The sequence below is a fragment of the Fusarium phalaenopsidis genome (genome assembly GCF_050370095.1).
Source record: "Fusarium phalaenopsidis strain FUZ10S chromosome Unknown contig_32292, whole genome shotgun sequence".
In the NCBI taxonomy this organism is placed as follows: domain Eukaryota; kingdom Fungi; phylum Ascomycota; class Sordariomycetes; order Hypocreales; family Nectriaceae; genus Fusarium; species Fusarium phalaenopsidis.
The window spans coordinates 1377006-1404476 of record NW_028145410.1 but is presented as its reverse complement, the minus strand read 5'-3'; the positions used below and the strand labels follow the sequence as shown (position 1 = coordinate 1404476).

Sequence of the window (27471 nt, the reverse complement as noted above, 5' to 3'; positions counted from 1 at the left end):
CCCACTTTGATACACCCGAAATTGTCAGTCTTAATTCCAGATCGCAACTCGACAAACGCTCCCGTGGAGTCTTAGTTCATATAACAACGCCGATCAACCGCCAGCTTCAATCACCTCCTTCCAGGCTTGTACGGCACCCTCTCCACCTCGGGCCGTCCAGACCCAGTGTTCAAGAGTATGTCCCTTGCATAGGCAGCAGCCGCCATAGCTGCATAGCCCTGCCATTCCTTTGCCTTGTGCGAGTCCGAATAGTCACAAATTCCACGGATGACCAAGCAGGGGAAATGGTTCATGAGTCCAGCAGCTTCCATCTCAAAGCAGAGAACATCCTTGTCTCGCGATAGCTTATCCCGCAGCTGGGCGTTCTTAACAACCGAGTTCCCAGAAGCAACCAAGCCGTAGTGGACGACAGGTTCTCTCTCGTGGCCACGAGACCGAGGGGCTCGCTTCACCAGTTTTCTGGCATCCCTATCACAGTGGCCTGCGCAGCCTGCCTTGTTCTCCACGGGATGAATAAAGTCGCTGCGGAAGAGGCGATCGCTTGCAGGGCCCGGTCGTGAGTAGTCCTTGAGCAGTCTCGGCTTCCGGTTCAGGGCCTCCGAGACAGTCTTGTCAAGAGCTTGCCCTTTAGCCTCATAAACCCCCATCACACGACGAACGGCCTCCAGTAGGATTTGGGGTGGCTGATTGAGGAAGCCACTCGCCTGAAAAGCCTGTCCTTGAACGGACTTGCCAAAATCATACTGAAAGACGCCAGCGTTGCCATCGCGAGGATAGCTGACAACGACATCACCGAGTCTGATGTCGTGCTTCGCACTGGGCACGCCGCCAGCGATTCCCACCATCAGGCCCAGCCTGACATTTGGGAAGCTGTGCATCATGTCTCGAGCAACAGCTGCCGCGGCGTTGATGCCGTATTCTCCGTCGGGCATAACGGCCACGACGATATTATGTTGGCCGATTCTGCCCAAAGTATAGGCATTGTTATCATGTCGTGACACATATGCAGGAGGAGGATGCATTTCGTCAAGAAGAACCCGCGCAGCGACATATTCGGGGCAGACGGCGCAGATCCAGCCAACGGTGTAGTTGTCAGGGTTGGACATGATGAATGGATTTCAAGAAAAAGGGTATAATAAATGAAAATTGTAAGAAATAAGGGAAAATGAAACAAGATGCGATGATTTAAAATTGAATGATACAGTTTGAGATGGAGAATAGCTCCTGTCGATGTATTCAGCGTGGAATAAATACTCAGACCTTCACGATATTAAGCGCCAGCCTGGTCCCGACAATGTGGTTCAGCGGCAACTCCAACACCATCAACCAATGGCATGCCACTCCCCTCGGCCGCATGAACTTGGACCTTTTTACAATTCTACTTGCATGAATATAGATCATGGCGATGCATCGAATGCTTTATAGAGAAGTAGGTCTGGTTCTTGGGCCGGCTGTGTATCCATTGCCGCGCGTCAAGATCCCAAGCGCCAGAGCTACCCTAGGAATACGAGACCGGAATAGTACGGTAAAGGGCGAGCGGAAGTGAAGAAGAGATAAGCTCAGTAGATAACAGCTTCGTGTGCGTATCTACCTGGTTGGGGGGACACCCGGTATCAGTTACGCCCTCTGGAAGACAACAAGGGGCTGCCGGGTAGTTACCATTATTGCCGATATCATCCACAATGACGACCAGCACTGTATCTATAAATACGTTTACAGCTAGATATCTCTCTAACATGAACAAACAAGAGCCTCATACATTGAGCCTTGACATGCAAACCCCCTCGTAAATCCACCCTCAGTCATCTTCCTCGCTGTCAGAAAAACGTCCATACTCCCAAGAAGGAGCCGAAACCTTGGTCCAACACTGTCTCCACGACCACTGAAGGGGCTCCTTGGCCGAAAACTTCTTCCACTTCAACCCTCCCCGATCCTTGGGGGCCGAGAGCCTGAGGTCCACAACATGCTCATCCTCCCGCGTCGGCGATCCGCACTTGCCAATCCCCAAGAATAGCGTCGGAGATTCGTCAAAGGAAATCGGCGGTTGAGCGCAGTCGAGCCGGAATTTTCCAACCGTTCTCTCGCTGCCGTCTTTGTACCGGAAGAGGAGGCCGTTGATGCATGACTTTCCTTGGTTGATGACCTTGCACTCGATGACCTTGCACGTGACGACTTGTGCGACATCCTCAAGGGACGCACTCGTATGGAAGTCATAACCATACAAGTAAAAGTTAGCAGGTTCCTCTTCATACAGATCTTCAGGGATAGGCTCCTCGTCGCTCGCGATGCTCTTTGGCGCGGCGAACAAGTTGATGCCACTGAGAGAGTAGCTAAAAAAGATGCGCATTGGGGACGCTGTCGACGATTTTGCAATGCATCGCCATGGAAACCTTTCATGTGGGATATCGTAATGCAATCCTGATACCAATGTGCGTGACTGGTTGGTTACGAGCTTGCAGGTGTGAGCTTCAAAGACCACATCCAAACAGGCGGACAAGACTTACACCTATAGCAACGTCGCGAGGAGAGTCAGACCATAGATATCGGGGACCATACGGGCTGTTGTTGTGGTCGTCCTCATCTTGTGGGAGCTTCCGAGGCTGTCGAATCCAGACCTGCTCAATAGCTTCTCCTGCGTTCAAGGGATGGTATCTCCACTCGATATCTGACTCTTCTGCCACCCGAGCCACCTTGACGGCATGAGGCTCGTATCTTTCATTTTCATTCACTGCCGCTAATTGCGTCTCCACCTCTGTTTGCCTCATGTCTAGCTCATGGTAGAAATCCAAGCTTTCTCCACGCTTGTGTGCGTGAAGATAGACGCAACCGTAATGCCAACCGACAGAGTATCCAATCGTATCCGGCGCATTAAGGTCCACGGGTATCAATTTGGCTTCACGATCGAGCATGGTATAGTAAAGAGACATGCCGTTGATCTCATCTGGCGTCATAGGGTACGGCCACTTAACCTCTGGAAGCAGAGCAGTCGCCGAAAAGCTTCGAAGCTTTACGCCCTGGAAAGACGTCAGCGATGAAGACCGAACACAGCGTTAAACTCACATCAGTCTTGAAGTCAATAGTCGATGAACCTTTTACTGGAACGGTACGCCACCAAGTCGAAGCTCCCTTGCTCTGAGCCGACTGCGTAACTTCTGGGTGGTTGGTGATCTCATTGATGCCCAAGTGGTCCTCCGCGATGTAGACGACATGCCCAGTTGGGGATTTGGGTTTATCCCAGAGCAGCCGACCCCCCGGTTTATGTTCATTCGAGACGGATTTGACGTACTTGACGCCATCAATGTCGACGTACTTTGCCCACACAGCCTCCAGAGGGTCAATAGTAAACACCGTCTTTGGCTCGACAACCGGGATGGCGACGGTAGCAAACTCACAAACAAGATCCTTCGCCACATAATCCCAAACCTCAGTCGGAAGCCTCCCGAGGTTCCTCTTGAGGGCCTGCTGCAAACGGAAGCGCACGAGCTCACGGCGGCGCCTCTCATCCGACTTGGGAGGCTCGTACGAGTAGGCGAGGGCGGGGAGATACTCGGCGGGGGTCAGGCCAAGGCGCTCAGCCAGGGCAGCGCATCCGGCGTGGCAGGCGAAGCCCTTTTCATTGTGGTGCCCGCACGTCTCGCCGAAGCAGCTCTTGAAAGCGGCCTTGAGTTCGGGCGTCTTGACTTCCTCGACCTCTCCAGGAAACGGCAAGGTTGGAGACTGACGGCCGTCCTTGGTAACTGGGCAAAAGGTTAACAAGAGTAAGAGTAGTAACCGAGGCGATACTTGCAAGCAACAATGTCTTGGCCGCACTTGATGGAGAAACGGCACAGTCTGCAACAGGGCCGAATGCAAGTTCGAGGTATCCAAGGTTCACATTCACCAACTGGGCTATGTGGCGCCCAATGAGAGTAGTCGCTTGTGCCACACCAACTCATTGTTTTGTGATGGCAGTTCTGTTTTCGTGAAGCAAGGATTTGATAGATCAAATGGTGAAAAGAGGACAAGGCTGAGGATGGCTGGGTGCTGTTGCCTATCAACTTGAAACGTCACGTGCTCTAGAGGAGGTTGAACCAACGTCTCGGCCCTGCCATTGCAGAAGACTCACGAAAAAGATGACGTTGACGGATTGAACAAGAAAAGATCTTGGCAGTCGTTACGCCATTCTATCAATGCCATCATGGTTCAACTCAACTCAACTCAACTCAACTCAACTCAACTCAACTCAATTCAATTCAATTCCGCACTAACTACGTAGTACGTTCTTGTCAAGGCAACGCCTTCCCGCCCCGTTTCCGGCACTGGAAAGGCACAAGCTCCGCGCCCGGTAGTTAAGCTCCCCACTCCGGCCGAAGCTCCCCGGCTCGTACCCCCGGACACTAGACGGGGGCGTGTGCTCAGAAATAGCTTAACTAGGCAGTGGAGATAACGTTTCTGTAAGTTACCTCGTTCAGCTTTAAATCTTTAAAAACCCCCAATGTCTGCGACATGTTGTCTCGCATTTTTCCCCTTCTCCCCATCCCGTTCCCTCCCCCTCCATCAAGTCTCAAATAAGTAAGCATTGCTGCCTCAGGTTTCCCCTCTTTCCAGCTGAACAGTCGCACTGCGGCCTGGCATTTCTCCAGTCGTCCCTTGATCTTTCATCAACACCATCGCCGCAAACATGAATTCAATTCATCCTCCGGTGCGGACTCCATCACCAATTCCCTACTCGGTCATCTTCAGCTTGCCGGATAATGAGATCTTAGAGCCGCTGCCAACGCCCGAGGAGATCGAGGACTCGGCGGACGTCATCAAGCAGCGTCGCGCAAGATGCACGGCTCGAGTCGGCCGGCGCTACGTCGTCAAGTTTGGATCCCTTGTCGATCCGGTTGAGGGCGAAAACATGACTTTCGTGCGTCAGAACGCACCAGGCACCCCCGTGCCCAAGGTCTATGCCATCTACCAGCGCGATGTGACGCCGCGCACAACCATCACTTACATCATCATGGAAGATGTCGCTGGTCACCCCCTCGACGATCTGTGGGATTCGCTAAACACAGCACAAAAGAGAGACGTCTGCACCCAGCTGCGTGATGCCTTCGTCTCGCTGCGCGCGGCACGGGGCCTGGGCTACTTTGGGAGTGTCGATAGTACCAAGCCTCGAGACGATATCTTTTGGGCAGACGTGCCAATTCGCCGAGATGGCGGAGCGCTTAATACCGAGGCCGAGTTCATCCAAGCCGTGATTGATAAGTACACAATCTATTGTGGCAACTCTGAACCACAAAAGGCCGAATACTACCGTCGAGTCCTTCCAACTGTCCTTCAGGGGACCAACGAGTCCGTCTTCACTCACAATGATTTACGACGCAAGAACATCTTGATCCGTCAAGATGGCAACATTGTCATCCTAGGCTGGGCCTCCGCCGGCTGGTATCCTTCCTACTGGGACTACGCCAAGGCGATCCACCTCTGCGACTGGCAGGACGACTGGCACGAGTACATCGGCAAGATCCTCACTGAGTATCCCAACCAGCAGCCGTGGGTGAGCACCCTGCGCACCGAGTTGTGGAGCAGCAGATTCATCAGGTAGTTTGTTTTAGTTGTGTTTTGCTGGGTGGGATAACGATACCGAGTGTTCGCATACGAAGGGCAATAGGACTTCTCTGCTTTCTTTTCATTTTCTAATACTACACAATCTTTTGTCGTCAGTTTGAAGCGATTCACGCGGCAATCGTTGACTGGTGGGCTATGTACTGAAGGATGCGCTGTCGGTGTCCACATGACCTTCCATCACCTACCCAGATGAGGGGTTTTCATATGCATGATCCGCAGAGCAGGCTACCTCAGTCAGTGTTTTTATCGTGGGGATACCTTAAGGGAGAATGTATCTGAGGTTGTTATGTCTTTTTTGTATATTCATGCTAGAGAGTTCTAGCCTAGCAGTCAATGTTTCTTTGCTACCTGATATCCTGGGGAAAACCAAAAGGTACACTATCGTTGAGCCCATTCCCCCCATAGGTATAGATACTGCGTATCAAGCTATGTATCATCTAATGTCTCGATCATACCAATTACCTCTTTGGCATCGCTCACATTCGCGATGTAGAGGTCGACGTGCGGCGCCATTTTCACAACTAAAGCTGCCACTCTTGTTCCATGCCCATCGTTGTCGCGCTGGCTGCCTCCAATAATGATTTCACATCTTGGGTCGATATGTCACGTTGCCCTCGTACTGCCTTGAAGTGTATCTCCCGCTCGCCCACCCCAATGCCGTCCCATTTGGTGCTCGACGCTCATCAGTCGAGTCTGCTCGTCCTCCTCACCCGGCAAGTGGAGGAGCTGGGTTAGGCCCGCACCTGTTCTCCCAGATACATAAGCCTGAGTGGTCAGGAGGTGTTTCAAGGGAAATAGTGAAAGACCAAAATTGATTGTTGTCATTGTTATCGTCGTGGGGTGGTTGTGCTGCTATGGACATGATCGCAGAACATGAGGAACTCTTCCCAGTTGATGATGGCAGCATATTTGTCCACCCTGAGCGCCCGCCAGTGAACGGAATCTCTTTCTCCGACACGGTCAAGCCCCCTAATTTGTTGTTGTTATCGAGCCTTCCGATGTGAAGCCGAGCTTGCTCGCGACGATACCAGAGCTTGACCTCGAGCGTTTTGTCGAGAACATGCTCGATGATGTTCTATACGGTGTAGAAATAGTTCGGATTCCCTTCCTAGGGCATCCATGTCCAGCAAGTATCAGTCGTCGAAAGTGATGGGAACCGGAGTAGGGCCGGAGGTGGATTGTGCAGAATAGTCGTGGTGTGTGTCCGGGAGAGGCAGGGACCAGCTTCCACCATTCCCAGTGGTTCGGTTGGGGGGTTTTTCGAACGCCCAGGGAGCGAGCCAAAGCCTGGGCCCCTCTGGAAGTGAGCCAGAGCATAGGCAGGCTGAGTAGGAAGTTTACAGCCAATCCACCTTTCATCATCAGGGTGGACAAACATGTCTTTCGGGTGCGTACGGTAGGGAAGCTTGATATCCTCTTCGACATCGCATCTCATATATATGTCCATCAATGAAACGATGTTATCGAGCTGGGTACTGTGATAGGAAACCCAAGCTCGTGGGCAGTAGAAAGAGTGCACAGCGGAAGGGGCTTCTCCCTCTTGACCCGTTCCATTTGCCCGGAGCGCATGGCCAGGACTGTCGGGGCCGCCAGTCAGGTCGGGAAGTGTAGTGTCCCGTGGTTGGGATAGATGTTGGCGAGTTCAGGCGTCAAGTGTCTGGAGGAGCATGATTCTCCCGAAGAAAGGGAGGCTGAGGTGGCTGAGTTCTTCTGCCCCTGCCTCTCGAACTTGCCTGTGTCTCAACCGCCAGGCAAAGAAAGTAGTAGGTTTTGGTTGTCGAGGTGACGCCACATACCACGACTGGCACTTCCAACCGATACACCAGAAGGCTGTTGCTATTCATCCATTCCCTGACTCGATCTCGGGGTTGTTTGTTGTGCTGTTTGTTGCGCCAAAGCTAGTGCCATCGAGAACGACGCACCGCACAATCCGATCGAATATGCCCCCTCCCCCCATTGCCAGAGAATGCGGAGCAGGATGTTGTTTTCGGCCATTGGGTCAAAGGCCATCAAGGCAACGATCCAGGTAGTAACAGTGTCTCGTTGCGCTCGTCCTTTGGGCCATTGTCAGACCGCCAGATACAAAATTTCGGCAGTTGTCCAGAAAAAAAGCGATTCGTGTGCGATGTGCTGGTTATGGTTGGAAGGAGCAGAAGGTTGTTGCTGCCTCTGGTTCGTTCAGGAAAGGAGGAGAATAGTAAATTTTGAGAACATCTCGTTGGAAACGCTCAGAAACCCGAGGGAGCCGGTAGGAAGCCGCAGCGTTCAGTCGGCATGGAGATGACATAGTCATACGAGAGGGTTGAAGTCACGCGTAATGATCCCTGCGTGGAGAGGACGTGGAAAGTAGGCGTGGTTCTTCGAATGATGCGAAAACTGCATGGTCGGGCAGAGTGATGACTTCAAGCTGCTGCTAGCAGTGTCACCCTCTCAGCCTCAGATATGGGGAGTAGGAGGCCCGACATGCTCCGAAAGGCCAAAGAGCGTAGTGTCGTTTGGAAGATGAGACAGAGAAGGGGAGGTGAGGAGACCAAGCAACGTCCGTGTCTCCGTCATTCTCATCATCTCGATGCCATCGTCATCGCTGCTACAAGAAGCGCTGTAGACAGCTAGATGATATCGAGGGGCGCATAGCGGGGTTCGAGGGGTTGGCCTTTGTGATCGGGGCGCTGAAATGCCTGCACGTGGAAGTGTACAGACAGAATGAAAGAGAGTAGCAGTAAAACGAGGCTTCGACTGTCAGGGACCCATGATCTGGTAATGCCATGGAGTGGACTAGGAGTTGTCGCACATCTTGTGGCCGCCACGAAAAAGTTGAAGAATGCCTGCATCGACTTGGCCATCGTTGAGGAGGGCCACCATCCCCCACACCCGGTCATAACCGGCAAAGAGCTCCGAGGTTGGGACAAAGCCGTATGCCGGAGTAGCAGGTTGGAGTTGCATCGATGATGGCTCGACCTTGTTTGGTTCGCGAAGGATCACAGCCACCCAGATTGTCTGCTGGTTGCCGACATGCTGTAGGTTGAGGGAGACATTTGGGGCCTCAGGCACGGCATCGTAGATCACGATGACCGTAGCAGGGCTCTCAGCTGGCTGCTTGGCCGTAGGGACATCTCAGCTAGCTTCACATGATCCAGCAGGCGCTCTGCTTTGTCGTTGCCTCGAGCAAGTAGTATAATACTTCTGGAGGAGAGAGGCAGAAGCATACGTGGTCCGGCCATTTTGTGGAATGGAGGGGTGGGTAGTGTTCTCGGTAAAACGCCAAAGTAGGATAATAGACTACCGAAGACTTAAAGCAGTTAGCAAACAGATCATAAAAGTCTGCGCGTCAAGGGTAAGGTAAATGTTGGTGAATGAGTCTGGTATAGTGTAGGGACCCTACTTACTTGAGCTGCAGCCCGGAAGGGGGACGCAGACCGAGTCTAAGTCTCGAACTGCTTCCTCTGAGGCGTCCTTGTTGGGAATGGAGTGCATCCATCCCCCGGACAAGAAAGCTTGACAACGCCTACGAGTTGGTCAACATGAGAGATGGAGGAAGATGCAGAGAGAAGAGCTTACCCATAACATCGGACGCAGGCGAGGTCTCTGGGGAAGTGCCGTCCGGCACTGTCGTGGCACTGCCAAGGCAGGCAGCAAACGCCAAACGTGAAGGTACAGCACCATATGCGACTCCTGCTTCATCATCACGCCCAACACCCGATGCTTCGAGATGGTCTCCACTGAAATGGGAAGAACGATGGCGTTGGGGACTTCCCATGTGTTGGCCGGCACCGAGAAGCTAGTTACTCTGGAACCAGGATGAATCCTCGACATCAAGCGCTTGGATCGATCGACAAAGACAGGACACCGAGGTACCCGACGAATTGCACCAGGTGCAAGTCTTGCCTGTCGCAAAGTTCCCCAAGAAGCGCTAAGGAACCACTAAGAGACACTTGGTAAGCTTGGATCAGTCAATGTCGTGGAGAACCTCTACTTACAGAGCGACAGCACCGAATGTACCGTCCTGCAAGCCAAACAGGACATCTGGGTTGCCGGGAGTCCTGAAGGGAGCTCATCTCCCCCCTCCCGCGCCAACTCCAGGCTTCGACACTCAGGTGGGTTGAGCGAAGCCGCAATCGTCTTCTAAACGCCGCCAAGATTGCGGCATGCCGTCTCGGACCAGAAATGTCTTCGTCCTTGGTCGTCCGAAGCACGTTGGTCCAAGGTGGGCGAACAAGACGCGTCAAGAAGCAAAAGACAACTTCGGGTCGGAGGGGAATGGCGTGGACAATGATAATGATTCTGTATATATAAAGATGTATGAGAAGGTGGGCGGGTGATGGAGAGAAGAATTGACAATGATGGTGATTCAGTATATATAAAAATGTATGAGAATGTTGTGGATGATGGAGAAAAGAGTTGCCAAGTTGGCTGGAGTTCAAGGGGTATATATATTTGCAAAATCAAACTGCTTCAACCTAGATCGCCTCAAGACAAGACTCCTCTCTGACAAGATTCAATCTCCCAAAACTCAGCAAAAATAGAAACTAAAATTCCATCAGATTCCATCGGGCACTGACGTGTCAGCCACCTGCGACAAGCAAACAAACAACATGCGCAACGACCCGACGCCAACATACTCAAGATAGCTTCTTCTGCATCAGATCCGCAAGCTCATCCAATAGCTCCACAGTCTCAGCGGGACTCGCAATCCAAGCCGTCGTACCAACGCTGCGAGCCTTGAAGTCATTGGAGCCAGCGCTCAAGAATTGATCGCCTACGTGCAGAGTATTCTCGCCGCGGATGGCACCTCCGCTCTCCCTGCTTCCGAACCACTGCTGGCACACTGTGACTCCCCAGCTCTTATCGCCAATGTCGACAAACACATCCCGTCCGCCGTTGAAGGCGCAGAACGGCACTCGCCGAGATTGACTCACGACCGAGGGCGGGAGAGGTGGCGAGGAAGAGGGACGCGGCTTGGCAGGACGTTCTTCGGTGGATCCGAGGCTGCTGAGCTCGAGAATCCGTTGGACGACAAGCACAGTCTCTTCGAGACTCTCGCGGGCGATGCGGGTTTCAGGTGTCTTGGGGATGATGCCGACAGCCCGATCCTTGCGCATGATTTCTGCCGGCAAGTTCATAGTCTTGACACAATCACGGAGGGCAGACTCAGCGACATCCAACAGGGTGGTAATATCGGCATCCGACCACGAGGCCATCTCGGGAGTCAGCCACTCGTCTCGGGGAACGGGAGCAAGCCGGTGAGGGGACGAGGGCGAGAACTCAAACAGATAGTTTGCCTCGCCTCCCATGATGATAATGTTCTGTTTTTGGATCGGGTCCAAATCAGTCGACTCCGCAATGGCGTCAAGCAGGCCGTGGAGGCGCTCGTAATAGCGCTCAGCGGAAGTGTACCCGGCAGCCGTGACGATGCCAATCTTGATATTCTTTCGAAGAAGGTCTGCGGTTGATTAGATGGCGTTTGCAACTCATTGGGGATGCATCTTACCGAGGAGACGGGGAATTACGGGGCTGGACGGCTCGAGACTGCACCCATCGTCGTACAGAGTAACGTCACCATCAAACGTGGCAAGTTGGAGGGCGCCGTTGGTCACAGCCATGACCTGGGCCGAGTTTAGGATTTGGCGGACATCGTTGAATGAAGGGGCGACAAATCTCCTTGACGAGATGTACCGCTTCCTATCCTGGTACTTGAAGGCTGCTTCAAGCGGGAGACGGGTAAAGAAGGGACCGGCTGTGGGAACCAGCATCCGTAATTTGGACGGGAGCAAGTTGTTGTCCTGCTGACGGGCGACTTCTCATGATTAGATGCGTGATGAGGCAGATTGAGGGGGCAGCTCTTACTATGGTCATCAATCATGAGCTCAACATCACGCATAATCTCTGCATAACGGCGGTGAGACTCGTCGGCCATCTGAGCAACGCTAGGACCATCTCCAAAGACTCCGGTGGGCTGAGAGTAAAGAACAAAAGGGACTGCGAGGAGGCCTTTGACCCATTCTGTTGTCTGGTTAGCTGGGTGGTGAAAGGCGGTGATGGTGGTTGGCAGGTGAGGGGCGAGTTGGAGAAGGAGGGGATGATGGGTGAGATAGAGTGGAAATGTTTGGATTATGTGTGGAAACAGGTAGAGAACATACCGATAAACTGGTCTCTTCGGTGCGTCTTGAGGGCATCTGAGTATCGTCAGTATCTGTGTAACCATGGTGGCTGGGCGAGATAAGGGAGGGGATGTGTATACATTCGACGCGGTAACGGGTAGTCATGGCTGCGATGGATAAGAGAATAGACGTGAGTACAGGTAGTGTATGAGTATTCGCTAAATTGGGTATCAAAGACGGTGTATGTCAAAAGTCAAAGATTATGTCAAAGACAAGTTGTCAAGATGAAGGTGAGTCAAAGGTCAAGGTGGTCAAGATGGTCAAGACCGTCGAGGAAGGTGCCCGGCAGGTGGTCATGTCCGACGCAAGCAGCTACGGCAGCCGCCGTTAAGCGGGGAAGACCGACCCCACTGCTTGTTGTCCAAAGCTAGACCATTCCCGATATGTGATTGGTCCGGAGCTATTGCCCTGCCCCTGCCAATCCGTCCTGCATTAGCATAAACTGGCATATCCATCCATGATAATGCTGCATCTTTCGTCATCGTCAGGGTTACCCTAGACAGACGAGTTGCCTCACTCTTGATTTCGTTTACAAGGCGAATAGTCGTGTTACTCTTGCATTCAGACGATAATCAGTGGCAAGCTCTTGATTATTTGCGTCACAGCTTCAACTGCAACACCACTCAACTCAATCACAAAGAACACCCTTGGCATGTGTGACCTGCGCCTCGACCATTTCGTGCTGACATCTGTCTAGACCACAGCTGAAAGCCATCGCTAAGCACATCGGCTTGAACTATTCATGTATGTCTCAAATTCCCGTGTTGAACCATCTGCAAGATCTATTCAACACGTCACCAAGTGCCGTAGCGAGAGTCGCTGTGACGACCAAGAAGAATTGACCATGTATCCTTTAAATACTGCCTCTGGCCTTGTGCTGTCTTGCCCGTGAAGCTGTTCAAGATGTGCCCAAGCTGTCTCCAGAAACACTGAGAACAATCATTGCTCGAGATGGGCAATTGACGCCAAATACGACTTCCAAATACTCGTCGATATCTCCTTCCTCAAAAATGAAAACGCAATTGGGGAGTCCCCTCCCACCTGGCGACAAACATGTAAGCCAGCACAAACATCTCCAATGCTCACCAACTAACACAAAAAGGCCGTCAGCGTCTATCTTCCAACATGGAAAGACACACTGGCCTGGGCCCAGCGGAACCCTGAACTTCTCGCCCGGATGAAGACCGGATACCCTCGATTCTTCGTCCCCCTCATTGTCCGCGAACTCTCGGAACGACTCCTCGAATGGACAGCCTCCAGAATACCCGCAGATGAGGCGACGAAAGAGCTGAGGTCATTGTTGGCTAAGCCTGGAAGATCAGCTATGCTCTTTCCAGCTTGCCATCTGGCCGACATGGGCAAGAAACACTTGCAGCTTCACACGGACTGTCCTGTTGTTGTCGTGCAAATCGCTTTCGACGGCAGTATACGTACCCCTGGCGTTGTTCCTCTAGAGGCTCCTGAATCCAGCGCTGGTGAGACTTGTGCTGTGGTACATCCTCAGGAACTTGCTGTCGAGGCCAAAGCTTTCTGGCAGCACACGGGCTATGGTATCTCGACTCGAAGAGCAACCTACTGGCTGGAGCACGCACCCTTCCTGAACAGTGGGAAGAGGGAAGCTGTCGTTGATCTGCCACTGAAACAGTCCCAAGATGCCAAAATTACCCTCCAAAGACGAATCGGCGACTTGCTGAGTACAGAAACCAACAAGCTTGCAACAGACGCCGTCTTTCTATATCCAACTGGTATGTCGGCCATCAGTCACACTGCCGACGCTGTTCGCCGCCTCCATGGAAGCAGCAAGGAAACCTTGAGAGTTGCAGTATTCGGGTGAGTTTGACACACCACCATGTTCCATTTGTACGGCTAAACTCACCTCCACCTCCAGCTTTCTCTACGTCGACACCTTCAAGGTCCTGAGCAAAGTATACGGTTTCGACTGCAAACTCTATGGCCACGCGACTCTCTCTGAACTCGAGGCAGACTTGGCAGCGGGTATGCAGTTGGATGCGCTCTATACCGAGTTCCCAGGAAACCCGCTCCTCGGCTCCGTCGACCTGGACAAACTATACAAACTCGCAAACGACTACAACTTCCTCTTCGTCGTGGATGATACTGTCGCCACGTCGGTCAATGTTGACCTCATCTCGTCGTGCGACTTGGCGTGTACGAGCTTGACAAAAATGTTTAGCGGTGCTTGCAACGTTATGGGCGGAAGCATAGCCCTGAACCCGCAGTCGAAGCTCTTTACAAACATGAAGAAAGTCCTGGATGATCTCTCTATCGACACATACTTTCCATTGGATGTGATAGTCATGGAAGAGAACAGCGCTGATTTTGAAGAACGAGTCATCATCGCGAGCCGAAACGCAGAACGCATGGCAGACATGCTCAGGCAACACTCTTCGGTCGATCAAGTATACTATCCCAAGGGCAACCCGACACAAGATATATACGAACGGTTCAAACGGCCGGGGAGGGGGTATGGATACCTTTTGTCAATACGGTTCAAGAAACCAGAGGCCGCCATAGCCTTCCACGATGCGCTAGATGTGGCCAAGGGACCGAGTCTGGGAACAAACTTTACACTCTGCTGTGCTTACGCCTTGTTTGCGCACTACTCCGAGTTGGAATGGGCTGCTGAGTTTGGCGTCGTTGAGCATTTGGTCCGTATCAGTGTGGGTATTGAGAGTCAGGAGGAACTGGATGAGCTTGTTGGAACGGCGTTGGCTGCAGCTGCTAGGAGTATGGGGAGTGTCATGAATGGGAAGCTGTAAAATACTCAAAAGGAGTCTTGGTACACTTTCGATAGAGTTAAATATTCGCTAGCATCAATGCTACTGTCGCCAACTTTAGCCTCCATTGCTCCTATGTATACCGTTCAGTCGGCGCTTCATGCAACCCCCCAATTTGCCGCTCTTGAGGCTGCTCGGGCTCTTGCGGCTGTGGCTGATAATATGATTGATGCCCGGGATGGTGATATGGATCAACCGAAGGGCTCGAGACAGACACAACCTCCTTGTCGTCATCAGGCGATCTTGGCGTCTTTGGACCTCCACCCCCTCGAACACGTCTCCAGAGCAAAAAGCCCAATCCACCTAGTAATATTCCGCCTATCCCAGCTCCGACAGCAATACCAGCAATAGCACCATTCGAAAGACCCTTTTCTCCATTATCTTCCACCTGCGATGTTGCCGCTGCTTTCTCAGCCGTCACACTAGGTGTACGAGTTGTAAATGTCTTTGAAGCCATCGTAGTCGCACTCGTTGTCGCAGCAGAAGTTGTACTCGTCGTCTTGGGATCGGTAATGTTGAAATAGTGACACGTAATAGGCGTCGCATTGCCCGCCGTGTCAAACAACTGGAAGAAGTAGACGTTGCTCAGTGTTGGATCGTGATCAACGGAGAAGCCATCGTAGGTGACCTTCCAAGTGTATCTCGTCGACTTGGTGTTTTCTACCCAAGCCATCATCAGCATCATCCCGTCTGGGAAATTTGAGGGCCAACTTACGTATTACTTCGGCGTAGTACGACTTGTCGCCAAAGATTTTGTCGACATCTTGCTGCCAGATGACAATGCTCGCCTCTTCAAAGTCCATCTCCCAGATCAGGTCGATTTCCTGCCCAAGCTCGTAGATGGGATTATCGCGATAATCTCGATTAGGTCCTGGACCAGGTGGTCGCTGAAAGACGGTCTCGCAGTGAACACATGCTGCAGCGAGCAGAACAAGGCCAAGCTGTAGGACCGATCTCATCATGGCTCAAACTTCTCAACGAGAGGGACTGTCAAGATCACCACTCAAGCACTCATCCTCGGGCAAGATCCATTTTATCAACAAAGCTTAAGCTCATACCATATTCTCACTCTCCGCCCTGTAAGCACCTAGCCTCAGAAGCCATACCCCGTCTCATTCAACTCTAGAAACATCAACCTATGCTTGGGTAAGCCTCCGACCAAGATTGCTTCACTCGAGGTGACATATCCCTGCCACCACCCGGCGCCACGCCCGAGGACGGGGCCAACCGCACCGCAATGTTGGACGCCTTGTCCCTGAGGGGGCTTGACGCCGTTGGTGACGCTATCTTGGTCCCGTTTCATCACTACAGCCCAGAACGAGACCTCTGGGAAATGAGATGAGCTTATTGACTGCCGTGCTGTAGGATTTGAGGGAAGGATTTGCCGCCGGCAGGACCCGAGAGCCGCTCGTAGGGCTGATTCTGTGTTTTTGCCTTCATTCTGCCTTGGACAAGGATGAATTGGCTGTTCTTCTTACATCTTGACGCTGGTGGTGGATACCAGACTCGGATTGACTTTGGAGTTCTGACCAGCGACCATCATTCCTGTACCTGTCCGTGCCCATGCATCGTTGGGACCTGAATGCGTCTTGAAGTGCACTGTCATCAACGCGCGATGATGGGGCCCAAGTCCCTAGGTTGGAAGAGAAAACCAGAAAGAGATAAGCGTCTTGTGTTAATGGGGGAACTGGTGCTTGCCTCACTTGCCCTTCTTAGCTGCGATGGCGTGATAGAGCTTGGCAAGTGAGAATGCCCAAATGAACAACCATCTATCATCAGGAGTCCAGTTCTGTCCATGATGAAATGTGGTATGAACCCGATGGATAGTGACTATTTCAAGTTAACACAACATGGATGTAGGGCTTGAACAAAAAGAGATAACATCCTGGCTCGAGAGTAGCACAGAGGCCCTTGACTCACAGCCATTTCTCAACTTCGACTATTGCGTAACCATCAATAGCCACGTGCGAGACCATCACCGGGGCGAGACAGAGAGACATCTTGGAACTATACTTATTGGTTATTTGATATGCCGTTCGGACTACAGATTCATCACTCAATCGATAGTCGCAGCCTCCTCTTGCTCCCCCCTACCTAGCTAGGTCGCCATCATGCTTCGCCATATGCAACTCGCCCTCCAAGCTCTTCTCCCCTGATGGGGACGGGATGCCTTGAAGCGCACCTCATCCCCAGCCGCGTCCCGACCCCGAGGTCGAAGTCTCTTTCAATACATCCAATCTCCCCATACCAATCATACCCACGGCACTCTTTTGGGGGGATCTCCAGCAGGTGGGTTCATCGTTGTTTGCACCTTCTAAGTCTCTTTCTTTTGCTTCGGGCCCAACTCACTCTCGCCTCGCCTCGCCTCTGCTCGTCCTTCTCTGCATCTCCGGGGAATCTTGACTCCTGCCCTGACGTGAAAGAGAAAGGGGATATAGGTAAAAAATAGGGGGGTAAACACAACTAAAAAAACGCAACTAATTGGCTCCTTCTTTGTCACATAACGTTATCCACATCTAACTGGCACCGCCGTTGGGCGCACCCACGTTGCCGGCCATGACAGCCTGCTGCTGGGCGAGGAGCTGGGCCTGCTGCGTAGCGATCTCGTCAGCCTTGACCATGACGGTCTGGATAACGCTCTGGTCCTCGGCCGTGAGGTGTCCGGCCAGGGTTGCGTAGAATTGGGGTTGCTCTTGTTGCATTTCTGGAAACAGTCAGTCCATGTCTTTCAGTCATCAAGGGTTTACGCACTCATCAACGTGGCACGGAAGAGCTGGTAAGGCTCAACCTTGTCGAGAGGAGACTCGAGCAGGACAGTATCCTCGCCGAGATCATCCTCCTCAACGTCATCAATGGCTCGGCTGAACTTCTGAGCCTGTGCATTCTCGTTAGCATCCGTCCTCGCCATAAATGCTGGGTTTACAACATACCTCCTCGTTGAGGAAGTTAAGGTAAGCAGTGCTCTCATCCTTGGTCTCGGGTGTCTCGGTAGAAGGATCCTCCTCGTCGGCGTTCCAGTTGGCGTCGTCGTCATCCCACTCATCCTCCTCACCATAGTCATACGAAGACTCGAGGTGGATATCGTCCCGGAGGGCCTCTTCTCGGTCTATCACTTGTTAGTCTGTCGCTCTGGCGTAATCATTCATTAAACTCACTCTTCTGAGCAGCCGGCAGCGTGCGGAACAGCTCTGTGATGCCCTGCAGCAACCTAGGCCAGCCAACCGAGACACTAGCCGGAACCTGCTCATGACCAAGGCTAAGAAGAGCAGAGATAGCCACGATGCACAGCTTCTTGTCGTGAACGCGAGTGAACGAAGTCATGCTGCCGAACCAGAGGCTGAAGAAGCGGTTCGTCCACCCCTTGTTCTCGAGAACCTGGAGAGTCAGGAGAGGGTTGTAGTAGATCGAGTTGATAACCATCTCCATCAGGTGGATGCGGTAGCTCTTAACCTTGACATCCTGGTTGGCCAGGATGTTCATGGCCATGTTGATGAAGCCCTCAACACACGAGTCGATCTGTCCTCGGAGGCTGAGCATCATGGCCTCAGCGAGCTTGCAGGCGCATATCCTCTCAACTCCACCCTGGATGCTCTCGGTGAACATGTCGGCAACCATAGAGTAGAGGGCCTGGGTGTACTCGGGCTTCTGGGCCAGCTGGGGAGCACCAAACTGCACAAAGTTGTCCAGGGCAGGAAGCATGTCCTCCAGGTAGTACTCGGCACCAGCCTTGAAGGTGGTGTGGATCAGCTCAAACGCCTGCCACATGGTAGGCGAAATTGACTTGGCAGCAAAGGTGCAGCTATCGATAATCTCAAACACCTCGTTGTACAGATCTGATTTGGTCAGCCAATGCATCACGTCAAGGGGACACGCTAATACATACCATAGAGCTTGTTCTCCAGGGTCACCTTAATAACTGGCATGAGGACAGCCTCGATGTGAAGGAGGACATCGGGGGTGCTCTCCAGAGTGAGGATCAAGGTGCCAATGGTCTGCAAAACACCAAGGGCAGTGATGCTCTTGTCGTCGTACTCGTTGTAAAGCTCGCCATCATCTCCAACCTTGCTCTCCTTCTCGAGAAGCTCGCGCACGATTCGCATGTAGGTATCTCGGAGTTGCTCGCTGAGGGCGACGGCGAAGGGGGTAAGCTCGGTAGCGAAGACCTCGACAAAATCCTCCATAACGTTGGCGAGAGCATCGATATCGGCCTCGTTGGCAAGTTTGAGCAGTTGCTGCATAATGGTGGGGATGTTCTGCTGCATGCTCGTTCGGATAACATCGTGGCGGATAAGAGGCTGGAGGGCGAGGGCGGCAGTGACACGAACGGGCAGAGCAGGATCAGCCATGCAGTCGAGGATGTGTCGGTAGATGGTCAGGAGGTTGTTCTGGTCCTGGAAGTTGAGCTGCTCAAACTTCTCGATGGTGTCGCAAGCCCTCGCACGGAGGTAACCCTGCTGGCTCGAGAAGTCGGGGAACACAAAGCGAACGAGGAAATATTCCACCTCGTCGGCAATGGGGCTCTTCTTGCTCAGGATGACGGGAGCCAGGGTGGCAATCATGCGCAGAGCACCCTCCTTGGCGATGTGGTTCTTCTTGTCATCGGGGGCGGCCTCGTACTCGGTAACGACGACGTTGACGAACTTGAGGATCTCAAAGACCTCCTTCCGGCGGTTCTTGGTGAGATTGACGAGGAAGTTGGTGGCAGCGACATCAGGAGCCGACGCCTCCTCAAAGTAGTTGAGCTTTCGGTGGAGATACTCGTCGGGCTCTTCCTCGAACTGCTCAACGTCCTCCTCGGTAAGACAGAGGACGGGGAAGACAAAGTGAGTAACGAGGTTGGTCAGATGCGCCTTCAGGTGAGTCCACATCTCCTTGGGTCGTACCGACTCGTCGAGGAAAACGAGGGTGTAAGACAAGCAGGGTCGACTGAGCCAGATGGTCTTGGCAACCCACTTCTCAATCTCCTGGAGGTAGTGCTTGAGGATCTCGGGAGCGATGTTGGCAATGAAGTCCTTGGCGAACTGGAGGGCCTCGTCGCCCTTGCCGGGGCTCGCGGGGTTGCCGTGTCTTGGGAAACGTCAGTTACACAGCATGACATAGGAGAGCGAGCGCAATCATACCGAATGAACAGGCGGTTCAGGTTAAAGTACGCCCACTTCTTGGCCTTCCACCAGTGATGCTTCTCGCGCTCGATCTGGTCGCCCTGGAGAGCATTGGCGGGGCAGACCTTGGATACGGTGTGGAGGAAAACAGTGCACCAGGCAATGTTGACGTCGCGCTGTCGCAGGAAGGGAGAGAGCTCCAGCTATAATCATGGTCAGCGCAGGCTCTTTCGAGATACTAAAGCATTATCCAAGAGATCGCACCCAAGTCGCATGCTTGTAGGCCTTCAATGCCAAGTGGAGCATCTCGCCAGCCTCATCGCTCTCCTGGTTCACCAACTCGTTGCAGATGGCCAGCAGGCGGGGGAAGCTGGCTTCGACAATCTTATCAAAGTGTTGCCTATCATCGCTGTCTGTCGACTTGTATCTAAAGGCGCGGCAAATAGCCAACAAACATTGCAGACCAGCGAGGACGGAACTGGGGTTATTTGTGTTGAGGAGCTCGAGGGTGAAGTCCATGAACCGCGGCCAGCGGGCAGGGAAATCATATTGAAGGATTCGCTGGAGGACGGGGATGAGCTGCTGGCGGACGAGGCCCTCGGAGGCAGCAAGAATCGGCAGCAGGCGGTCTCGCACGCGAGCCTTCTCATCTTCGGGGATGAGGGCGGCGGGGGGCTCGGTGGAGTACCCCTCGTTGTTGTACCATGATCGATTGACCCGGTTCTTGACGTAGATAACGGCTGAGAGGAGTTTGTCAGGACTGCACTTGGGTGAGGAGCCTCAAGGATGCGGCAGTATGGAGGGGGAGAGGGAAGATTGGATGAAAACATACTCGAGAGCCGGACACTAGCCTCTTGTTCGTTCTGGAGAATATCAAGCAGACATTCGAGGAAGCCGGGCTGTTCTTCAATCTAGACGATGAGAGGATCCAAGTCAGCACGCAAGGTCCTCTTTGTCCTCCAAGATCGCGGAGCGTCGCAAAAGGCGGGCAGCTGCAAAGCGGTCGACACAGATCAAACGCAGAGCATCAAATCAAGGGATAGGGTCGAGGTAAAGGCATCCGCATCGGCCGGGCGACTCGGCGGGCGGGCACGGCATCCAACGGGTGCAGAAGCACAAGCCGTGGCTCGAGGGCGGTATCCGTATGTACGCAGGCAAACGCGGGAGGGACGCAAAGACGCACCTGTTTTAGCTGAAGCTCAGAGCGCCTCCGGTTGTCGGCATCAGGGTCCAAGCTAGCGGCGAGCAAGGACCTCACAGCGGCGATATCCATGGTGCAGTGGATATGGAAGAAGTCGACGTCGAGGCCGAGGACGATGGGAGAGGGAGGAAGGGAAGATGAGCGAAGCGGCGGAGGAAAGAGGCGGAATCAGGATCTGTCAAGTCTGGATCAGGATGGCGAGCGGCGGATGGCGGGGCATCGAGAGACGACCCAGAGACCCAGAGGAAGGGGGAAAAAAAGACTCCAGCTAGTAGTAGTCCACAGTCTCGAGAGGCTCACGGGCCACGGTGTGATGCAGGATCCAAGGTCCGAGTGTTTCCCCTTTGAAGCTTTCAGCAGCAGGAGCTGTTTTCGTCGTGGCCGAAGGAAATATTAGGTCCCGATGGACGTCCAGAGAAGCCCAAAAAGTAGCAGGTGGAAAGTAGGTAGGTAGGTCGGTAGGTACCAAGCAAGGACCGTCCGTGTGCGAGTGTGCGCAGAGCAAAAGGCAAGGCCAGGTCCAGGTTCCAGGGGTTGGGGGGAGAAAGAGATGGGAGATGGAGGATATGATTGGGACCGAGTAGGGCTGCGGGCGGGTTGTGTGGGACGCAATTCGGTCGCTCGGCGGCGGAAGCTGGAGACGGCGGCAGGACGGAGGATGGAACCAAGAAAAAAAAAATTCAAATAAAAAAAAAAAGACACACACCCCCGACACACACACACACACACTTTTTCACGGTGACCTGTCTATCTGTCTGTTCTGTGGGGGATGGACGATAATAACGTGGAGGGTGTTTTGACGTTGAAAAAGAAAAGAAAAAAAATATGAAGCCTCAAACCGTCAAGACCCAGTAAGAAGCAGCTACGAGGGTGATGGTGATGGTGATGATGATGCAGGCTTGTTATTGACACACGGCTGACGGCGTCAACTGGAACCTGTCTCGATGCTGATGGATGCAATGGATGCCAGATGCAGCGGAATGCGGCAGCAGGAACAGGCAGGAGCAGCTGGGCTGGCATAAATCAACAACAATGACAGGAGCAATCAAGCAGGCGCAGTAACAGTAACAGTGCTAAAACAGCAGTCACGCTGACTAGCGACGCCAAGGCAGGAGCGGCTGGGAAATAGATCCAAGCAAAATGTGCCACTCAATGCAAGGGTTTTTTTCTTCCGCCTACAGTCAAGGACCAGAATTGAGTCAGGCACACCCATTACAAGAGAGAGAAAAAATGCTAGGTACCGGCCATGTACAGTACAGTAATACTTGAGGGATGCCCAATATTACCCGCCCGAAGCAGGTACCGATGACCACGAGTCTCCCACGAGAAAAGCACGAGCAATGCACGGGTCACCCATGGACGGCCGATCACTCTAGGGGCCTCATTTGGGGGCTTAGTGCCCAGCTGGAGGGGTTGTGAGCCTCGGCGCGCCTTTCCCCAGAGGACAGTGCCCTAGACATGGAGCTGTCTCAACGAGCAAGGGCCTAGAGCAGTCCCCTAATTATTAATTAGCTTCAGCTGAGGGGGGATGGAGGGGAGCGACAAGAGGGCATGGATGGAAAACATGCAGTGTCTCTTGTCACCGACTCTTGCGGATAATCTCCGGTTGCATTGCATGACTGATGAATGCATAAAAACTGAAGCAAAAAAGCCAAAACAGCAACAAAAGCCTGAACCCAGACGAGGAAAAAAAAAATGTGGTCAAATCCAGTCAGATCGCAGGGTCCAACACCACAAAAACATGTGCATGACCCCACCTGCCATGGATGGATGCGGACTTGAAGCTCACCGCCTTTGGCTTAGACGGAGAAACTCCAAGTGGTCAGCCTTTCTTGCTGGCAACGCCGGGACTGTCTCGTCATTTCGGGGTCAGAGTATGCTGACTTGGAGATTGGAGATGCTGTCAAATACGTATTCACGAGGTGCATAGCATGACTTGTCTCTAATACTCTGTCCGGGTCCACATTTCTATTTCTCCATGATGCATGAGCATTAGCATGAACCTTTGCCATATCCCAAGTTCACGGGAGCCCGTGTCAGCCCAAACTATCACAAGCCATGTATGACATGGACACAGCACCTTTTGAACCCTGTGTAACCGCATCCCGCATTATCATCCGAGTCGAAGACAAGACTCTCCTTTCGTACAAGTCCAGTCAATCAATCATCCCCGTGTCTGGTCCGAGCTGCATTCGCTGCTGTGACGGAGCTGCCATTGAGACCATCGCTCCAAGGCTTTCCCAAGGACATCTCAAGAAACTCATGCCTGAGAATACCAAGACTTGACCCTGGGTGTTTCCAATGGCCGCTATGGTGCCGCAAGAGAATCCGTGATACCGGTAGTCGGTAACAGGGAGACCTCGACAATTCGGTCATCAACAGCAAAGGGGCGTCACCAGAGATACATGAAGGAGAATCTTCCGGCATATGCATAGGAAGCGTTGCCCATGGCCACATGGCAAAGAGTCATTGTGTCATGAACAGCCAAGCCATTGTCCAACTTGAGCGCCATGAGCTTGAAACCCTCCGTGCTCAGAGTTTGGATCAAGCAAGACGGGTGGTACTCACTGCGTACCAGCCTGTATAATAACGGGCCAATAGCCATCATTAAATAATGTCTAAGAGCTGCGCATCTATAGTTGCAGCTGTCTTGAGTTTCATGAACGTGTAGCAGCCGGTTCTCAAGCTTGGACAGGAACAGACCAACCAGCCTCAGCCTACCCTCCAGCACGACCTACAAACCCTCATTTCTGCAAGCAAGGGCAACTAACATGCCCAACCTGCGGTCGCCGTGCTCCAAGAGAACTTCAAGAAGAGAGTGTTGAAAGACCAAGTTTATCCCTAACTTCCTTCATCTCGCCAACCGTTCAAAGATGTGGTCTATAAGCACCACAGCAACCCCCACCCCTTCATCTGTTCAACAAACTCGTCAAGCTCAATGATAGACTCAATCGCGTAGTGACGTAAAAACAGGCCGCGGACTCGTCTGGTCCCCAGAGATCAAGTAGTCCTGATAGCACGACCACCACCAGTCCAACCGCCCCCTCAACGGTATCACGAGATCATCCTTCCATGTCCAAAGGCTCAAATGCCATCTCAGCCACATAATGGCAGGCATCCTCCGTCCAGACGTTGTCGTGCCTGAAACCGAGCCAAATCGTGTCCCGCTCAGCTGTCATAACAGGCTCTTGGAGCCCATCGAGACGGACTTCGCCCAACCTCTCACAATGACCGTCAGCATAGGTCAAGAGCATCCCCGAGATGCCAAATTTATCCGCATGCCTGCATTGCGTTATCTAGATCACGTCTTTGAACACTGCAGATGTGAAAAACACATGTTCGCAAACGCTTTCAACCAGCTCGGGAATGAGAGGCTCCCTTGCACTGCTTCTATACGGAAGATTCGGTTCAGGTTTGTCTTCATCTCATCATATCGCCAATGTTGGCTCGAGTTGCACAGATCCAGAGAAGCAAACTCACACATTTGGACCCGATGTAGCCGTCTGTCGTCATGCCCTCCCGGATTTCAGTCATGACTTTGCCATCATCCATTGGCATAAACAGCCAAGCCGTGTCATCGTCAGGCTCAGTATCGTACATACTTGTGTCCTGCCAGGTTTCATGGGCGTGGATGCTGAGCAAAACGCCCGCCAAACCTGACACACAAGCAGAGTAGCCCACGACACTTTGTCCATTACAGACAAAGGACGACATAGCTTCAGAGCAGCTATATGAGTTTCCAGAGTGCATCTCAGAGCGCAATGGTTTGCTGACAGGCTGGTGAGGGACAGGTCATGCCGTCTCGCCACAAAGGCAGCTGCACTGCTCGCCAACTTCCCATAGATGCCAAGGGCCATTGATCTTACCATGACCTATCCAACGTAGCTTGACCCCCTATTTCGAGTCAGCAAGCCGTACGTAACTTAACAGGGTAGCGGGATCTCACATCAAACTTTGTATACAGGCGAGGGTCCTGGCGATTGATGGCAAATGCCCTCCACCAAATACCGGGAGTCTCGTCGGCTTTGACTAGCTCTGATGAGTGTGCAAATATAACCTCGACAACCCCGAGGTGATTCTGTGCCATGTATACGACATCGGCAGTCTTGCCACCTTGGGGGTTGTAAATGGTCAGGTCGTGCAAGGAATCCTTCTGGTTAGACAGTAACCCGACGTACCTGACACCTTGAAACTCATTCAAGCATCCCTATAGTCTGCCCACGGGGACTCGCAAGCCCAGTTCAGCCTGTGCTTCTCATGTACTAGCAGAGGTTAGAAGCTAGGACTGAGGACCTTGAGTAGGCCCTGGACCGATGTTGGGGATATAAGTCGTCGGCAGTCTTTGTGAAGAGCAAGCAAGAGCTTCTCCGACTGGAAGCTGATCAACCGATTCCTTCGATCGTCTCGTTGAAAACGCTTATCGCTTCGAGGGCGGGTGCTCACAACGTCGTCGTACTAGACGTCGTCGCCTGTCTCATCCACTCGTACCCTTCGTTCAAAACGAGACGACAGAGGACACATCGGTCAAGGTAGCCGCCGGCATGCGGAACCGCCACGGCGAATGCGGCTACTCGAAGAGACGCAAAGACACTCGCTGATTATGTCCATGATTGAGGGGTTAGGACAAGGGCTGAGGTGAAGTGTCACTGTCTATCTCCCTGTCAGATCATCAGTCCAATGACATGAGAGATACCACCATGGGCTAAAGACGATGCAAGGCGAGATCATTGTCGGAATGCTGGTTTTCGTTACTCTGTGTAAATTCTCGAGGCAGGACTGCCAGTGCTGACACCCGCTCGGGCGTGAGAGGAGCCATGTATAGATCCGTCACCTTCAGTTTCAGTCGCACCGTGAATGCGGCGATGGGAACAATGACGCCATGGCTAACAGCTTTGAGAGAAAACTCGTGCACCGACAGCTTTAAACCGGGCTGATGCATAGATGCAAGCCTTGAAGCAAGAGAGAGGTTGGAGTTGAGAGTGAGCCCGTCCGAGCCCAACATGTCTCAGTCCAAGCCAGGGTCCCCTCAACTCGGCATCTCCAGACAAACAAGCTCTCTGCAGCGGACTTTTGGACGTCGGTTATTGTGGCTCCTCCAAGGTATTCAGCTGCAGCTGGGACGGGCTCTATCCCCAGTTGAGCCAGGCTAAGCATGCATCTGCCGGCGTCTATCGAAAGGCTGCTTGACAATTCGCCGGCTCCCATAGGCCACCTGAGGGCGTCAGACTCGCCTACTGTGCAGTAGGATCTGAGACCTCATCTGCGACTGGGCGTAAGCCCATCTGCTCGAGACACAGCAAGACGTTGTGCCACACCGCGCCGGCCTGTAGATGCGTCGCATTCTCGGCACGCACAGCCAACGGTGCTTACCGGTGGCTGGCATGGTACGGTGACCCAAGAGGTGAGGAGTTGTGGGAGGTGAAGCATCGCCTTCCCCTCTTCTCGCACACTTATCTTTCTCTTGGATCTCTCATCTCTAGTTTTCGTCCAGCAAGCAGCCATGGCAGACGAAGGATCCGAACAGCTCGCCAAGGGAACCTACGCTCCCTCTCGGCCTGGTGACCTACGAGGCCCCTGCCCTCTCATCAACAGTCTCGCAAACCATGGCTACCTCCCTCGCGACGGGCGCAACGTGCGAGTTGAAGAGGTTCTCGCCGGCATGGATGCTGTCGGTCTGTCCAAGGCCCTCGGCGCCGTCTTTGCCAATCCCATCTTCAATGAGCGCGCACCGTCCAAGTTCCACAACGACCCTGTCCCTCAGCGAACGTTTCTGCAGAGCGTTTGGCACACGATCAGCGACCCATGGTCCATTTTTGGAAAGTTCGGCATGCGGACTCCTGGGCAAGAGGACGCCGAAGGTCATAGAGTTCTGAACCTGGATCAGCTGGCTCTGCCCAATGTCGTGGAGCACGACATTTCTCTTACACGGCGTGATCATCAGCAGGGCGACAACCGAACCCCTCAGAAGGACCTCATCGAGGATCTCCTCGCCTCAGCAAAGGACGGAAAGACAATCACGGCTCAAGACCTCGGCGACCTGCGCAAGCGGCGTATCGAAAGACAGAAGGCCGACAACCCGGGCTGTCAATATGGAGCCTTCGAGCATGACCTCTCGTGTGCCGAGATTGCACTCGTCCTCAACGTCATTGGGAACGGTAGTGAAGTTCCGTGCGACTATGCCAGGGCATTCTTCCTGGAGGAGCGACTACCCATCAAGGAGGGGTGGAAGGCGAAAACGACGAGGTTTGGCGTGATTGCGTTGATAACGGCCAGGAACAAGATCAAGAAGCTGATTGGACTGGAGTACTGAATGATTCGGGTTGATTGATAATGAATGAACGAACGAACGTGCTTGTGTCTCCGGTTCCCTGCGAGTGTCGGTATCTTGGTGTTCACAGTTCTGTGTCATGTGTGGGTGTTTTGGTCAAGAATGAAGCGATCCATGGAGTCATCTCCTGCTGGCGCCCGTTTGAGGGCTCAAGAGCGGGGAATGCTTTGGCAGTAGCTGGAAGGCAGTCAGGTGCCATCTGCCAGATAGGTCGATACTTACTTGAGGTCGGAAACGAGACGGGAAGCTGCAGTTACACCGGAGCGTCTAGAGCGTGCGTGCGTGGCTCTTT

At 53.0% G+C, this 27471-nt stretch overlaps 8 protein-coding genes across 8 annotated transcripts; 3 read left to right on the top strand and 5 right to left on the bottom strand.

Moving 5' to 3' along the window:
• Positions 1-110: 110 nt before the first annotated feature.
• On the bottom strand, positions 111-1106 carry LRP88_04733 (5'-methylthioadenosine/S-adenosylhomocysteine nucleosidase family protein; the record flags this gene model as incomplete). Its single annotated transcript, XM_083241301.1, has 1 exon — positions 111-1106. One exon carries the CDS (start codon positions 1104-1106, stop codon positions 111-113), a length of 996 nt encoding a protein of 331 aa, XP_083102449.1.
• A 692-nt stretch (positions 1107-1798) lies between these two features.
• On the bottom strand, positions 1799-3935 carry LRP88_04732 (uncharacterized protein; the record flags this gene model as incomplete). Its single annotated transcript, XM_083241300.1, has 4 exons — positions 1799-2452; positions 2505-3005; positions 3061-3737; positions 3932-3935. The coding sequence occupies 4 exons, from the start codon at positions 3933-3935 to the stop codon at positions 1799-1801; spliced, it is 1836 nt and encodes a 611-aa protein (XP_083102448.1).
• A 725-nt stretch (positions 3936-4660) lies between these two features.
• Positions 4661-5572, top strand: LRP88_04731 (aminoglycoside phosphotransferase family protein; the record flags this gene model as incomplete). Its single annotated transcript, XM_083241299.1, has 1 exon — positions 4661-5572. The coding sequence occupies one exon, from the start codon at positions 4661-4663 to the stop codon at positions 5570-5572; it is 912 nt and encodes a 303-aa protein (XP_083102447.1).
• Positions 5573-10214: 4642 nt separating this feature from the next.
• Positions 10215-11858, bottom strand: LRP88_04730 (IMP 5'-nucleotidase; the record flags this gene model as incomplete). The annotated part of the gene is made up of 5 exons (XM_083241298.1): positions 10215-11035; positions 11084-11389; positions 11440-11595; positions 11733-11768; positions 11834-11858. 5 exons carry the CDS (start codon positions 11856-11858, stop codon positions 10215-10217), a joined length of 1344 nt encoding a protein of 447 aa, XP_083102446.1.
• A 905-nt stretch (positions 11859-12763) lies between these two features.
• On the top strand, positions 12764-14530 carry LRP88_04729 (pyridoxal phosphate-dependent transferase; the record flags this gene model as incomplete). The annotated part of the gene is made up of 3 exons (XM_083241297.1): positions 12764-12808; positions 12856-13583; positions 13642-14530. The coding sequence occupies 3 exons, from the start codon at positions 12764-12766 to the stop codon at positions 14528-14530; spliced, it is 1662 nt and encodes a 553-aa protein (XP_083102445.1).
• Positions 14531-14970: 440 nt separating this feature from the next.
• LRP88_04728 (uncharacterized protein) lies at positions 14971-15510 on the bottom strand (the record flags this gene model as incomplete). Its single annotated transcript, XM_083241296.1, has 2 exons — positions 14971-15047; positions 15264-15510. 2 exons carry the CDS (start codon positions 15508-15510, stop codon positions 14971-14973), a joined length of 324 nt encoding a protein of 107 aa, XP_083102444.1.
• A 1554-nt stretch (positions 15511-17064) lies between these two features.
• On the bottom strand, positions 17065-20923 carry LRP88_04727 (armadillo-type protein; the record flags this gene model as incomplete). The annotated part of the gene is made up of 9 exons (XM_083241295.1): positions 17065-17252; positions 17300-17423; positions 17479-17654; positions 17704-18381; positions 18432-19615; positions 19669-19853; positions 19915-20390; positions 20483-20561; positions 20834-20923. The coding sequence occupies 9 exons, from the start codon at positions 20921-20923 to the stop codon at positions 17065-17067; spliced, it is 3180 nt and encodes a 1059-aa protein (XP_083102443.1).
• Positions 20924-26351: 5428 nt separating this feature from the next.
• Positions 26352-27161, top strand: LRP88_04726 (Chloroperoxidase; the record flags this gene model as incomplete). The annotated part of the gene is made up of 1 exon (XM_083241294.1): positions 26352-27161. One exon carries the CDS (start codon positions 26352-26354, stop codon positions 27159-27161), a length of 810 nt encoding a protein of 269 aa, XP_083102442.1.
• Positions 27162-27471: the final 310 nt, after the last annotated feature.